Source organism: Oxyura jamaicensis, chromosome 1, assembly GCF_011077185.1.
Source record: "Oxyura jamaicensis isolate SHBP4307 breed ruddy duck chromosome 1, BPBGC_Ojam_1.0, whole genome shotgun sequence".
Classification (NCBI taxonomy): Eukaryota; Metazoa; Chordata; class Aves; order Anseriformes; family Anatidae; genus Oxyura; species Oxyura jamaicensis.
Window position 1 is genome coordinate 66,893,006 of NC_048893.1, and position 15,233 is coordinate 66,908,238.

The 15,233-nt window shown below is 34.7% G+C and overlaps 1 protein-coding gene across 1 annotated transcript in view; it reads right to left on the reverse strand.

Annotated features, from left to right (window-relative positions):
* PLCZ1 (phospholipase C zeta 1) overlaps positions 1-15,233 on the reverse strand; it is a 49,013-nt gene that overhangs the window by 11,906 nt on the left and 21,874 nt on the right. Inside the window, exons 7-9 of the mRNA XM_035310160.1 lie at positions 12,553-12,780; positions 10,020-10,176; positions 8,250-8,366 (exon numbers count right to left, since the gene is read on the reverse strand). Of these exons, the coding sequence (XP_035166051.1) occupies positions 8,250-8,366; positions 10,020-10,176; positions 12,553-12,780 (502 nt within the window). The remainder of the gene's footprint in view (positions 1-8,249; positions 8,367-10,019; positions 10,177-12,552; positions 12,781-15,233) is intronic.

Sequence of the window (15,233 nt, forward strand, 5' to 3'; positions counted from 1 at the left end):
TGTACAGAAGGTAATGTGTTCTATCACCAATAGGCAATAACGCGTAATTCAGGAAAACAGTGGAACACGCTGTTTTTTAAACATCTTTTCCATCTGGGTCTATCTGAGAAACTAGAAAAAAAAAATCCAGCATAATTAAGGCTCTGACAAATTATGGCAACCTCCTCAGGCTGTTCTGAGTCTGAGCTTTACTCACTATTGTGGTCCTGCCTTGACATGTCATGCTGATTTTCCGTTGCATTCTCCAGGTGCTTGTAAATTAAGGCTAGTAGAACCACCATCCAAAGTCAATCTTTTAAATATCCTCCACATCCCCTTTGCCCTAGGCTTAATGAGTTATTGTGTTGTGTTTGTTTGTTTGTTTGTTTTTAATCTTTATGGTGCTTCAACCCTCTTGCCAAACCAGTGAATGGGTGAGATCCCATCCAAACTTTATGAACATCTGACTGCCTACCACAAAAAGAAAAGTATACGAAGATTTATTTCCTTACCACACTCTTCACTCAATAGTACAAATTTTGACATACCAACTATATCTCATCTCTTTTTTTTGATCAAGGAATTTGATTAAACTTTATGTATTTCTTCTTCTTACAGAATAAAACAGGCTTTAGCTATTCAGTCAGAAATTATTATTCGTAGCTTTACTTACTACATAATGATTATCACTTTGCATTTTGAAATGGATGCTCTCATTCTACAGAAATTTAATTTATGAATGACTCTCATCATAACATATTCTGCTGTAGTAAGAGCAAACTGAGTGACATGTATAACTGTCTGACACATCATGCTCAGCATACGCAAACAGCCTGACCTTATCGTCTTTGGGCCAATTCAATAGTGTTGCTCTACAGATATTGTCATCAGAAATGTTATGAATTCATTCTAATGCTTATAATTGCTGACATTGTTCCTACATAATTACACGTAGCTCTGCTGGAAATTAGATATCAGGTGATTAAAAATCATCCATTGTCCATTACCCAAGAATATCTACAACTGGTTTCAATTACGGATCCTTTCTTGTGAGGTTGTCATTTGAAACGTAATGCATTTCTGATAAACTATCAAATCTAAAATCTTTTTTTTTTTTTTTTATGTATTTATTTCATTATTGTGTCAGAGTGGAAGCTACACTTCTTTGTAAGTCTCAGCATCTTTTGGTTGTCATCACATTTACTTCACACATGAAATTGGTACTTTTTGAAAATCATTTTTTAAATTTGCTTGCTTTGTGTTTCTTGGCAGAACACAGCATACTATCAGCTTCCCTTCCATTTCAGTCTAACTTTCTAACACAGCATTTAGAGGAAGGTCAGCAAGGAGTTCAGAGACCATTGTGTCCCTGCAGTTTCTTCTGTCTTAAATTGACTAGATCTCAGGTAAATTATTTAGTGTACCATTAGTTTTCTGCAGTTGTGGATTTAGTGAAGATAGATGGAAAAAAAATATTTTCATCATTGCTGCCTACAAAATACTGACAGATCTAAATGTGTGTGTTTCTTTGCTTTTAAGTTACAGCATTTATTACACACACACACATACATTCCCCCCCACAGACACACACACCAAAAAAAAAAAAAAAAAAAAAGGCAAAACTGTCTAAAAAGAAGCAGACTTCAGAGTAACCAAGACCTTTGTCATAAACATGGCAGTTTCAATCTTAATTGAAAACACCTTCCAGCCCCTGGATCCATACCAACATAAAGGTGAGTATATTTAAATGGCTTCATTTATCAGGGAGATATTCTACCTAACTCACCTATACATGAGTTATCTGCCCTGCTAGAGCTAATGAGTATCTAGTCAATGAAGTTTAAGGGACGGGGTAACCAAAAGTGGGTCCATACTCTAGTATGAGAATAAACATGTCCCTGGAGTCTCTCCCTGTAATTCTAATTGCTGTCCCATTGGCTTGGGAACATCTGGGAACAGCCAGTAAGATGTGAAGAAAACCTTTTAATTTCCTTAAACCATTGCAGCCCGTGATCTATTAGACCTGTGGATTTTTTTTGAACTGTATGACTTTGTTAATAATAAGCACACTTTGTTTGATATCATATTACTTTTCCAAAACAGACTATTCAACTGTATTGAGTAAGATTTAAGTCATTTGTGTAAGATTTAACTTTCACTTCCTAAAGATTAATTTTTAGACTGCAAATTAGTAAGAAAGTAATAACATAGCTATGTAACCCCTTTCTGTGAGCCAGCAGGCAACCTGTGATGACTAGTCCTATCCTTGAAACCTCAACTGAGATGGGGTGGGAAATGAAAAAATGCTTTTTTATGCTTTCTGTTTTCATTCTTCCAGGGCATTGGTTGTGCTGGGAACTAGCAGGAAATTCTCTCCTGTCTTCCTTATAGAATCATAGAATCATTAAGGTTGGAAGACTTCCATGATCATCTGGTCCAACAGTCCCCCTACCACCAATATCACCCACTAAACCATGTCCCTAAGAACCACATATAACCTTTCCTTAAACACTCCACTAGGGACGGTGATTCTACAATCCCCATGGGCAACCTATTGCAATGCCTAGCCGCTCTTTGAGAAGAAACTTCTCCTATTTCCAACCTGAAAGCACACTCTCCATGACTCATCCGTGGGATAAGGCCACAGCAAGCCCAAGCAAAGAGTGAGCTCCAGACTGCAAGGATACCTGCTCAGAACAGCCTGGGTGTGTTTTTGCCATGAGTTGTACGATGTGTCAGATTCATCTGCTTTTGAGCAGACGACCCATTTCAGTTTGGGGACAAAAATCTGTAACCAGTTCCGCAAACACAGCCAAGGTTTTGTTTAATGGATGGAGACTAACTATTAGACTTTTAGATGTAGAATAAACAAAGATGAAGTACTGTGATGTATCTGTCTTTCCCATGTCATAGACATTGTTTAGAGTTGTCATCTGCAAGCTTTTAAGGATCACAATGCTAGATTCAGAGTGCTCACTTAGTATCTCACTGCAATAACATATACTGTGAAGAGCTGTTAAGGCATTCTAATAACTTGACCAGACATAGAAATAAGAACATTAAAGCATGTCACTTCACAGGTTGCACTAGAAATTCAAGCAGCAACAATTCAAAGCTATAATGCAATGAATACTTTTTTTTTTTTTCAGATAGAGCATTATCAGTTGAAAAAGGCATGTTATAGAGCTAGCTTTATATTTTTTCAGTGTTAGGAAAAAATCTAGTAGAAATCATAACCAAAAATAGAAAAATAATCATACTGATATGTAGCATGTTTATAAATAGAAAAAGTAGTATCTCACTATCTTTAAATTGGAAGAGTCTGTATTTTTTGTTAAATTCTATTCCATTATTTTATAAATTCCTTTACTAAAAGGAATTCCTTTACTAAATTTGACACTCCATCACATATTCTAAAGGATATAGTGTTTATTAACATTGTGGGAATATCTAAACTTCCCATTACCAAACATAATCTGTTAAATCGATTTTAGAGAAAAGAAGAAAAAAAAAAGGGGGAGAGAGAGAGAGAGAGAGCAGTTCTGTTGTCTCTAGTTTTGCCATTTTTCCAGAGAGAAAGCTAAATACATTTTGTATACAATTATGTAAAAAACAGAAAATTCCAAAGTAAATTAGTGAACTTTTGCTCTCTGTTTTATTTAAGAGGCTTTCCAAAATCTGTCTCATCTTTAAGTTTTCACTTGCTCACAATCCTAGTTAAGTCAAACTGATGGTCAGTTCAATCTGCACAGGTGAGATGTACCAAGATCTGAATAAATGGTTTTCATTTCCCTAACTAGCTTTAGAGGTTACATTCAAAACTACACAGAGTTATTTTTCACTTATGTTTTCATGCAATAATTTTTGTCATACAATTGCACACTAAATTTAGCCACATGACAGATGTGATAAAATTGCTAAGCTGCATTTCAATCTCACACACCAAAACAAAACCTTCGATAAAAAATTCCTTCACACAAATAGTGAAACCTTCACAGTAGCATTTAAATTTTTATGAGTGCTTCAGAAAACATATGCTCTATATAGCATATCCGTCTCTTCTAATATAAAATTCTGACCCGCCATACCATGGCTTTCCCATGTAACTTACAGAATTTTTTGATCAGTACTGTGGGTTACTGTGATATATGAGAAAAAATGTTCTATTGCATGAAAAGGATATATTCAAAAGGATATTTAGTTCTTCCTCGTTTTATGTTTCACTGAGGTTTTGTTTCGGTTTGTTTGTTGTTGTTTTTTGTTTGTTTGTTTGGGTTCTTTTTTTTTTTTTTTTGCTTTGCTTTTCTCAATCAATATAAAACAACTGATATCTGTTTATTTAAATAACTGTCCTGAAATTTCTTTCCATGCATAAATCCTTACTTCCCATTTTATTTAGTAAATAAAAGGGAGATATGGATATGCCAAACCAGTTCTTTCCAGTGCTACACTGCAGTTGTATGCAGGAGGCATACTAATTTTTCCAGACTATAAAAAGTTCTTGAGGGTATTTTTCTCCATAAGACTTCTTTGTTCACAAAACCTATCCTGTTCTTACGAGACTCAATTTTCAGAGAATGGGCACTGAGTGCACAGTGATATGGAAAAGTGATTTTGTGGGAACTCTGATTTTTACTGTGGTTTTTAACTCGTCTTCCTCTGAAAATTAGGTTTACACAATTACATAATTCTCATCGTCAGTCCCAGCAAATCTTGAGCCTGTTGGCTCATTCCATCCCGGTTTAGCAGAGTGCCAGACTGCTCTGAGTTAATATGTTGCAACCAGTTTAGAGAAAATTGATGGCAAGATACAGCAGAGTGCACTGTTTGGGGTTTATCAGTAATGAAAGTGAAGGAATTACTCAGATCTCATCATTTACAAGATGCAGAGGCCTGGAATGCAGTATTATATTGAAGAAAACCTACGATATTTATCTGCCCAGCCAGCTCACTTACGGATGTTAGAGGAACTTAAAGGTAAGTGGGAAGGTTAACCTAGCAGGTGTGGGGAGAGTTAAAAGAACTGAGGAAGGGTAACAGGACAGGAGAAATCTGAAAGTCCCATGGACTGGAGGGAATACTTACATGTATGGGATAGAGTGTGATGGTGGGGGACAAAGGGGTTTTGGGGTATATGAACACTGGACAGACACAGAAATTAAAACATCTGAGTTAAATCAGAGGAAGAGCATCAGCAGAAGGTTCACTAAGTGGAGTTTTGAGCGCTGCATTTTGGAGTGCAGTCCCATTTCTGCCAAATGGTTATCTAGGGAATCAAGACTGGATCTGGCATAGCTTAGAAATGATATATGTAAAGACTTGTAATCAGCTAATTCCCACGAGAAAAAATGTTTCTTAAATGAAGATGCAAGTGATCTGACCAAGAGGGCAGATCTAACCACTTCCTGCATATTTTTAATTCTTCTAGGAAGGGGCCCAAATCCCCTGTACAGCAAAATATTATGTTTCGTATACAAATCTTTAGAATGACTTTGCATTAAAGTATACCATGAGTTAATGGTCAGTGGAATCATTATGAGAGACTTCAGTACTGTCTGAGATCTAACAAATGGATATTCTTTAAAGAGATCATTGCTGAGATTTAAAGGCTAGAAATAAAACTAGTAAACTGCAGTATGATAAGCCTGAGAGATGATTCATTTCAGAAGTAAGGACCTCAGGCCAGTGCTTCCTCTAAGCATGAAACAAACTTACCAGTTTCTAATAGCAATGCAGATAGTACAGAGAGAGCACAACCACAAGTAAATAATCCCTCAGTAACAAGACATCATGTTCAGTGAAGATTAACCTCAAAGACAGAATATAATGAAACCAATTTCAAATGGTATGGTAATGGTAAGATGCTTCCAGCAATAGCATAGCCCAAGACCAAATCTGTACCATAAATAAACATCTGTAACAGCACAGATACAAACAAAATTTATACTAACTAGTAATTTTTTTACTCCCAGTATGGCTGTTAAATTATACCGCAACACAACAGTAAGGATGGGAAGCAGAATTTGTAACAATGAGAGAATTATGATGGGTCTGAGTACACTTTAGTTCTTTCACCGAACAGCCAGCACTGAGTGGAGAAATTCATGCAACCCTCCTAGTCATTGCTTTCTATGCTACCTCAGCTGTGCAGCACTGCCAGCATGGTCTAGCTTGGTTATGGGGACAGCAAACAATAAGGAATTTAGGTTCGGGGCTGTCCTGCACTGCTTGCAGTCAAAGCCAGAGGAGTGGGAAGAGCAAACTCTCAGTGATAGCTGTGGCAAGTACTTCCAAGTACTGTAACTGTAGAAGAGTAATTGGGGATACACTCTAATATTAATGTGCATGATTGATTGGAAAAAGCACACTATTAAAATCAGTTCTGAGAAGGTAACTTGAAATAGAAGGCATTTTGATGCTGAGAAAGGAAACACGTCAAAAAGGAAGCCTTTTGCAAAGGTGCCCATGAGCTCCAGGGCCCTACAGGAGAGTGAAAGCTGTGCCTGTCTCCATACGAGTGTGCATTGTATTGCAATAAAGTGAGACCTTCCCTTTCATTTCTCAAAACTGGCAGCCTATGGCAAACTGCCCTGCTCACCTCACAGTCTCCCTCAGGTGGCCTTGCTATAGTCAAAATAAAAGACAGAATATATATACAGCTGCAAAAAACTGCTCTGTACTTCATCCAAGGCTGAGGAAAGTGTAAGAGACTGACTTAGAAAAACATTTTGTAACTGAAATTGTTTAAACTGAAGATGATGCCACTGAAAGGGGGAAAGTGCTTTTCCAAGCCTCTTGAGGAGAGAATTCATGCCTAGTTTTAACACCTTCAAATTAAAAACTAACTTGAACTGAAGAGTTATTGTTATTTCATTGCTCAAGGAACAAACGTACTTTGAAATACATTGAAAATGGAGACACGGAATTTACTCTGCATGTACACAATCACTGAAGACAGTGGCAGCTGTGCCTTGGTATTCTGATGATCATAAGCATTTGAGTCCTTCTTTGCAGTAGCATATCATAATCTGGGAATTCTTGGCACCAACAGTAATTGTGCCCACAGCTCCTGCATTGCTGTCCCTCCAGTCACACAAAACCACTGGCAGTCCAGCAGATGGCTCAGATGAGGATTTCATTACTGTGTACTTTCCTAGATCACACATATATACCTTTCCATCACCTCTTGTAATTTAATGCTATAGGGTAACCTTAGCAATAAGCAAAAGCAACTGCATTCCAACAATTCCTACATTTAGTTAAACAGGCAGCAGCTTCTATTCTCCACAGGGAGACCTATTTGACCTCAGTTGAAAATGAATTAAATAATAATAAAAGGGGAAAATAAGAAAGAAAGAAAATAAATGAATAAATAAATAAATAAAATACCATTCCCGTGTTTTCCTATAAACATGCTCTGGTGATAGCTTAGCCACAGCTGACAAATAAGCAGAGGTTATGGAGTTTGATTAATACAGATTGCAAAAGAATGTAATCCATTTTAATTTTCTTGAAAGGAACATTGCAATTTATTTATTTATTATTATTTTTTTTTTCTGGAAGTACACTGCTTAATGAGCAGTATGCTAACTTCTACCTCTAAAACTAAGGTAACATAGTTAACATAATAATTTCAGCCCAAGCAGACAGGCAGTAAAATATGAATTATTTTTTAGACTCTCCATGCAGCCACAACAAAATATCACAAAATTATTAATAAAAAATGAAGTTTTATGAAGTAAAATAAGAAAGTTATGTCTTAGCTCATGAAAGTTGTTTATATATGTTTTCACTGCAGTGTTTCATAAGATTAAATCATACTTCATTTAGTCTTAGAGCTGGGAGTAGTACCAACCAAGGTTCAAAGCTTAATAATGTTGTATTATTCTTAACAGTGTTTTTCTCAGTATTCAATAGAACACAAAATAAAAAAACAGTAGTTTAAAGGAATTGATGAACTACAATAATTTGGAAAGTTTAGCATGTGACTATAGCTTTTTTTTAAGTGATATTTATAATTAGAACATAATTGAAATTAATTACAAAAGCAAATAATTGAAAATAATATTCCTCTTCATTCTCCTATGTCAGAATTCCTGGATTCTGGGATGTAAAAATTACTTAAATATGTAGACAGAAGGAGAAGTCTAGCCAGTGACAGAAAAACATGTAACTTATATCTCACAAAAAATATTATGGAAAGGAAAAAAATCTTTTATCTCTATAGTCTCTGCAAAGCCATGGATGCAACTGTCTGCAAATGTACATACCCATTTGACACCCCACATTCCAGAACTCTTGAGGATTATAATTTGAAGAATTTGCTCTTGTCCCTTTGGGGTAGATTCTTGTAATGAATCGTGAAGTATGTGAAACAAACTCATTACCTGAAAAACATAATGATAAAACTTTGGTAAGACAATTAAAAAAAAAAAAAAAAAAAAGAGAGAGAGAGAGAGAGAGATCCTATTTGAATAAATAATAATAAAAATATAATAATCTGATCCAGCTTTTTTTGTGTGTGCTTTTTTGCCTTTAAAAAAAAAAAAAAAAAAAAAAAAAAACATTTCATGGCATTTCTACACAGTACAGTAGCATACATGACACTTTGAGATATGTTTAAAATCCTATTTTTAAACCATAAAATGTGGGAGTATCGTGCAGATTATTGTTAAAGGTTCAATAACTGAGGATCATTCCTTCAGGGAAATATTCTGTTTCTTTACCTTTTTTATTAGCTAAATGCATATCTTTTACATCAAAACCCACCACATTCCCCTGGAAAACAGGAAAGACACAAAACAGAAAATTTGTTTAAAAGCCCACCCATTCTTGAATTGTTCAATTGGAAAAAAAAAAAAAAAAATCTATCCTAAAACAAAGCTTGATTGCTGTTTTGAGGTTTAAGTAAATTGAATGAATAATCTCAACACCAGTTGAAATATACTTAATTGGCTACTTTGTAATATTTAGAAGATGTTAACTATTCAAGTCAGTTGAATTTCTTGCTCCTAGAAGTGTTCCTTCCTCCCCTACACCCCAACACCCCCCAAAAAAAAAAGGGGGCGTAAACCACAGAGATATGGAAAACTTAGAATGATTTCTATGTAAACTATTCCAGTTAAGTGATTAAATAGAAAGCTTTACACTTACAGGATCAACATTCTGATACTTTCCATCCTCTCGCTGACCCCTTATTTAAAGGGGTCTCGCTGACCCCTTATTTAAATACTTTTAAATACTTTTAGATTTACGAGATTGCTAGACAGACCAGAGAGGACTTTGATTACGAACAGCTGGCAAAAACCTACTTGCTTTAACGCCATTCAGCACCATTCACCTAACCAACCATTGATTCATCTCCACAGAGAAGTGGGTGGCAGCTGGACTGGTCCTAAACAAATGGGCTTGTGGCAGATTTCATTCTCATGTTCTTAATGCTCCCTGAAGACTGCCAGCAGACAGCTGGAGTTAAAACAGCAGAAGCTGCACCAAATGGAAATATCCCAAGACAGAAGGAGTTTTGAATAATCCAGCTTGGCCTGTGTGAAAGATGTGGTGCAATGGAACAGACTGCTTGCTATGGGGTTTATTCATTATTTCATGTGATTTCTTTTATCTGCAGTTATCATCAGAGTAAGGGTTACTGCATGCTCGACTTTATTGAGGCCTACAAACCGTGTAAGGAGAAAAAATCTGTTCCTTACATTTTCACATATTGACTGTAACTTTTAATTCATTTGATGGAGGAAAAAAAATGATTAAAAATGTATTCATGCATTTTGTATACTATGTAAATATTTGTTCTTATAAAACTACATGAAATTAAAACATCTTCAGATTTCAAATTTGCTCACAAAACCCACTGAAAATATAAAAATGCAGTTCAAATGATGAGGTATTTCTAAAACAATCTTATAGAAACAACCAAATAAAATTGGACAGTGTGCATTTCATAAAGATTTCTAACCCTTCCAATTCCTAAGCAATGAACCATAGCAACATTGTAACATTTATGTGGTTAAATCTAAAGAAATTACCTGAATGTTTAACAAATTTTCGTGCTTTAACCTCTCCAATTGAATTATTTTCATAGCACTTCTGATTAGCTAGTGAATGCTCGAAGCTTACAAACTTCTCAGATTTGGTATAAATCACAAGGTCCGACAACTCAATGGCGATCTTTATCTTCTTCATCTAATAATCATAATATGAAATAATGTAAGAACACCCCCCCAAAAAAAATCACAATAATGTGTATGTCATGATTATTCTTAACAATTCAGAAGAAGCATCACATTTGTCCTGGTTTCAGTTAGGACAGAGTTAATTTTCCTCCTAGTAGCTGGTAGAGTGCTATGTTTTGGATTAGGATGAGAAGAGTGCTGAATTAACTCTGTCCTAACTGAAACCAGGACAACATTAGATGCACAAATCATGTCATAATTAATATCTATTTTAGCTTAAGATATGACTTTTGATAGTAAGAGATGATCCAGTCAGAGACGATAAAGGTTATTGTCCCTGCATTCATCACAGTAGATACGGAGTGAATGAAGGGATGCTTCCAGGGCTTCCTGGTGCAGTGCTGGACAGCTGTTCAAAAGCCTTAACATTTCCCTGCTTTTGAGACTGGTATATAAACTAAGTCATTTTGCATGGCTTTTTGCAGTACTCATTTAAAACATGTCCAACTTCATATTCCTAAATAAAGTGTTAGGAGAGCTATACAGACAGGAAGTGCATGGAGAAAAAAAAAAAAAAAAAAAGAAAAAAAAAAGGCGGGGAGAGACATCATTTATATTAATAACACAAACTATAACGAGTAGATATCAGGAGAATATTTTACCAATTCAAGCAAATCAATCATAGGAACATTCCTCTATGTATTTCTCTGAAGTCATGTAAACTCTGTTCTTCTTAATCAAGATGGAAAGTTCCCTAGCCAAAGTCTTACTTCATTACCAAAGCAAGCAAAATCAGAGGCTGGTGTACAGTGGAAGTGACTTGAAAATTTTACAAGCATTTTACCTGTTAAACTGAGGTACTATGTGACCTCTTCATTTGACTTAACATGTACTTATGAGCCAATCAGTGGTAGTAGGCAGAAAAGAGCTGCTGATGTTAATAACGTTTACATTCCATTTTAGCTTTTGAAAGCAAGTTCTCATTTGACATAATAATAGGAATTGCCAACTCATGGCTCTTAAACTACACAGAATTTAAGTGTGTTACTTATTCTGGTGCTAAGTCCCAAGAGGAGCAATAGGAGTCTACTGTCACAGAACTCCTGAATAATATAACTCTCTGGATGTGGAAAACTGATGCAGCCAAAGCCTACAGTGTCACTAGGGTATCTCATGCATGGATTCAAATATTCTTGTGCCCTCCTAATAGAGCAATGGAGTGGGGCCCCAGAATAAATATTCCCAGTCCAATAGAGTGGGAGTCCAGACACCCTGTTCTCTTCTGCCTGTGAAATGTGGCATCTCTGGTTGCTACTGATCAAGATGTATGTGGTATATGTTCTGGTCTGTAATATGATATTACAAATATATGTGATCTTCTTATCCAGAAATTTGTTCTTCCCTGTTCAGAGGATTTCATCCTTCCACAGAATTTTTCCTCCATACCAGGCAGAAAGAGAAAGAAACAAAAATCTTGAAATTCAAATCACTGAGAGAAAAAAGACACTGAGGAATCCACTGCCCCTCAGCAAAATGCTGACTTCTGAGGAGCATTGCCAGTCTATCTGTATTCATATAATCATAGCATGATGTGCAAAGATGTCTGGATACTAGGTGCTTCCTGCCTGCTTAAAAACTTGAAGAAAGCAGTTTGAAAGCTGGTGGAATGATGGGTTTCCATGGTAGAGAGCTACTATTTGGTTATCAAAATGAGTAAGTTCAATTCAGAACTTACAGAAAGAAGATTATACTATCTATATACTATCAGAAAGAAAATTACATCCAATTTTTATAGTGTCTCTTTCAGAAGTAGTATTTAATGTTAAGTCTTTACATAATAAATGTTAAAATACCATTTGTATTATAAAAAGTGCTTTAAAAGGTTCTAGTGCAACCAGAAATCTACACCTAATTTCATGCATAAATTCAGAAGAGAATTGGGGAATAGGGGAACTGTTCAAAATCTCCAAGACAGACTGGTGGACTGCAGGGTAGGATAGAAAACTGTGTCCTTCATCATCAGGAACCACTATAAGGAAGGTGGGCCTATTGTGTTAGTGAGCACCCAGGATGAGCAAAAGAATTGAAAATGAAAAATGCATATGCAGTTTTTATGGGAGCACAGGGAAGGCTTTCTTTGCTGTAAAATACTAAAATATGCTCCATTTGGAGTATCGTGAAACAATCAGGAAAACTCCAAAACCTTCAGAATTACTATTTCAAAACGTATTACTGTAAGTAATTTTAAAGTCTGCTTTTCAAATGGAGTCTCTATTCTGAGATATAAGGTATATTGCTTCCAAAAAAAAAAAAAAAAAAAAAAAAAAAAAAGGCTGACACAGAGCTATATATTTTCTAAATTAAATCAAGATGGATGTTTTTTTACCTTTGCCTTTTTTCGAGGTGGGGATGAAGGTCGATTTTCACTTTTTCTTTTTGAGGAATCACCCTTTGGCTGAAGAGGGGCTTTCTCATCAGTCTCATCTTCTTCTGATGAATATTCCTCTTCAAAAATTTCCCCTGTCTCACCATGACTGTCCTGACCTTTCCTGAGCATAGTTTCCTCAATTGTTCCAACTTTCTTATTTTTTACCAATATTTTGAATTTTAATGCCTGTAGAAAAGAGATTCAATAATAGTAACTAGAATTATGTGTGGATGAATTGTAGATCTTCATATCTAGACGTATCAAGATATCTTGTTTAACCCCCTTTCAAAGCTGTTTATTAAGTATAACAAAGTGAGGTAGCACAAAGCTGTGAATATAGTTATAAACGATGTAGGTTTCAAAAGCAAGTAAAACAAACAGAAACAGATACTGAGAATCTAAGTAAATAATAGAATGTGAATATCTAACCACACAACAGGAAAAAAAAACCTCTCCACTATACAGATATTGCAACTATGATCAAGATTAAGACACAAAGTGTCAGAGGTGATGACCAGTTAAAACACAGGAATTATATTTATTTATTTATTTATTTTACTAAGCATTAATTCATTTTTATATGTAGACATATAGACGTTTATTTTATCTTCATTTGAAGATTATTTTTTGTTAACTGCTAAAAACTGCTATTTGATTAGTACATTAGTGCACATCTATTTAACACATTAATTTAAAACTTTTGGTATTACGTTATTATTGTTGAGAATAGTCATGCTGAGCTTACCTATTCAGGTAAATTAACAGAGCTTGGTAATTTGTTGCCTGAGGGCTTTCTCTGTTTTATGTCATATTTAAATGGACATGTTTCATATGAAGCTGAGAGAACTGAGATTACTGTCACTTTTGCTAGAGAAAGTAAAGACCTGTAGTCCATCCAGTAGTTAGTCACCTATCAATAGGGGTTTTCAGAGATTAACTTGGAAGTAGAATTTTCTAACAGCATCTTACTCAACCAGAATAGTGCTTTGAAAAACTATACAAATCTTTATAACCAGTAGTAATTTGAATGCTGAAGATATCTCTCATTTTTCTCTGTACACAATTACTATGATGTTGCACAGCCTTTGTTAAAAAGAATCACCTGAGTATCCAGACATGGATATAGGGAAATGTTCTGCAATTAAATGAAAAGCTAGTTCGCAGCATATAGTGCTCAAATCCATGAGTTTGGGGGAGGAAAGAAGAAAAGAAAAGAAAACAAACTACAATAACATTAAACCTAAGATTTGAGAAGACTGAACATTGTCCTTTTAGACATTCATTAAGAGGAATATTTGCGTTAGTATGTATATAATTTGATTAAGTGAAGGTTTGGATGACATACAGAATTATTTAAATGATCATTTCTTTTTCTTTATTTTTTTTATCTAGTAAATTTTTGCTCATTGAATAACAAATCAGTTTTTCACTAGTAAGATCACTACTTCCATAATGAGGGACTTGGGAAAAATGTCATTAACATTTATTTCCAATAAGATGTCTTTTATCTATGCCTCTGATACTTATAAGTATGAATCTCACTTATGAAATAATCTTCAGTGTAAAACAGCTATTATGTAGCAGATATTCATCTTTACCTCTGTATACAGGAACTGTCAGTGAGTACCAGAACTTATTCAGGTTCTCGGATAAAGTGATCCACAAAAATATTCCTTAAGACTCAAATGCAATAGTGAAAAGGAAGGCTATACTGTGGGAAAGTTATAGAAACAAGGAACAAATACACATTAAATAAAGGATAACTGAACTTACATGTGTGGCAAATATTGCATTTTAAGGTATCCATTGAATCCATATGAAAAACTTGAATGAAAGAAACATACATGTAAAAATGAAGTTTTATAATAGAAATGAGAGCTGTGGGGAATGAAATTGACATTCCATTTATTTAAATTGCTGTCCTCATTGCTGATAGTCTCCTTATCCCTTCAGATCTACTATTATTAGTTCATCACTGTGCCAGTGGAATGAGATATCCTATCCTTAATATCTATCAATGCCATGCTAGTGTAAGATTTGATTAGTTTCTCTGCATGAATGATTCAGAATAAGGATGCCCTTTAACACTTCCTTCATTTCTTATTGATGCACCCATTCTTTTTCTATGATATTTTTAGAAGAGTTTTAATATGAGTAGTATTACTTTTTTTAAAAGAGTTCTGAATTTTCTTTTGTATATTTTTATGTTATATTTAAAAGTAATTCTATCCACATTTGATTCTGTGTTTTGATGTTCATATGTAAGATTTAATTCTACAAATCAAAAAATACCTGGTATATAAGAGAAGAAAAACTTTTCTGTGGATATATTAATGACTACTGTATGTAAATTTGCTTTAAGTAAAGAAAGACCATAGGCTGGGTCATCAGATAAAAAGTCACCATGAAGTTTTAAGGCAAATAGTTTCTAAATTTGTTTTGAAAGTTTAAGGCACATAGTTTCTAAAATTATTTATTTATTATTACAGAAAATAGGTAAATACCCTGAGGTAGAATAAAAAATCTGTAAAGTTAATATTTTAAAATCATAGCACTCCTTTCAAAAACAGTTACAGAAAATACTGTAGCAAGAAGAATTTATTTGTAGATTCCAATAACAGTTAGCCCAAACCACTGAA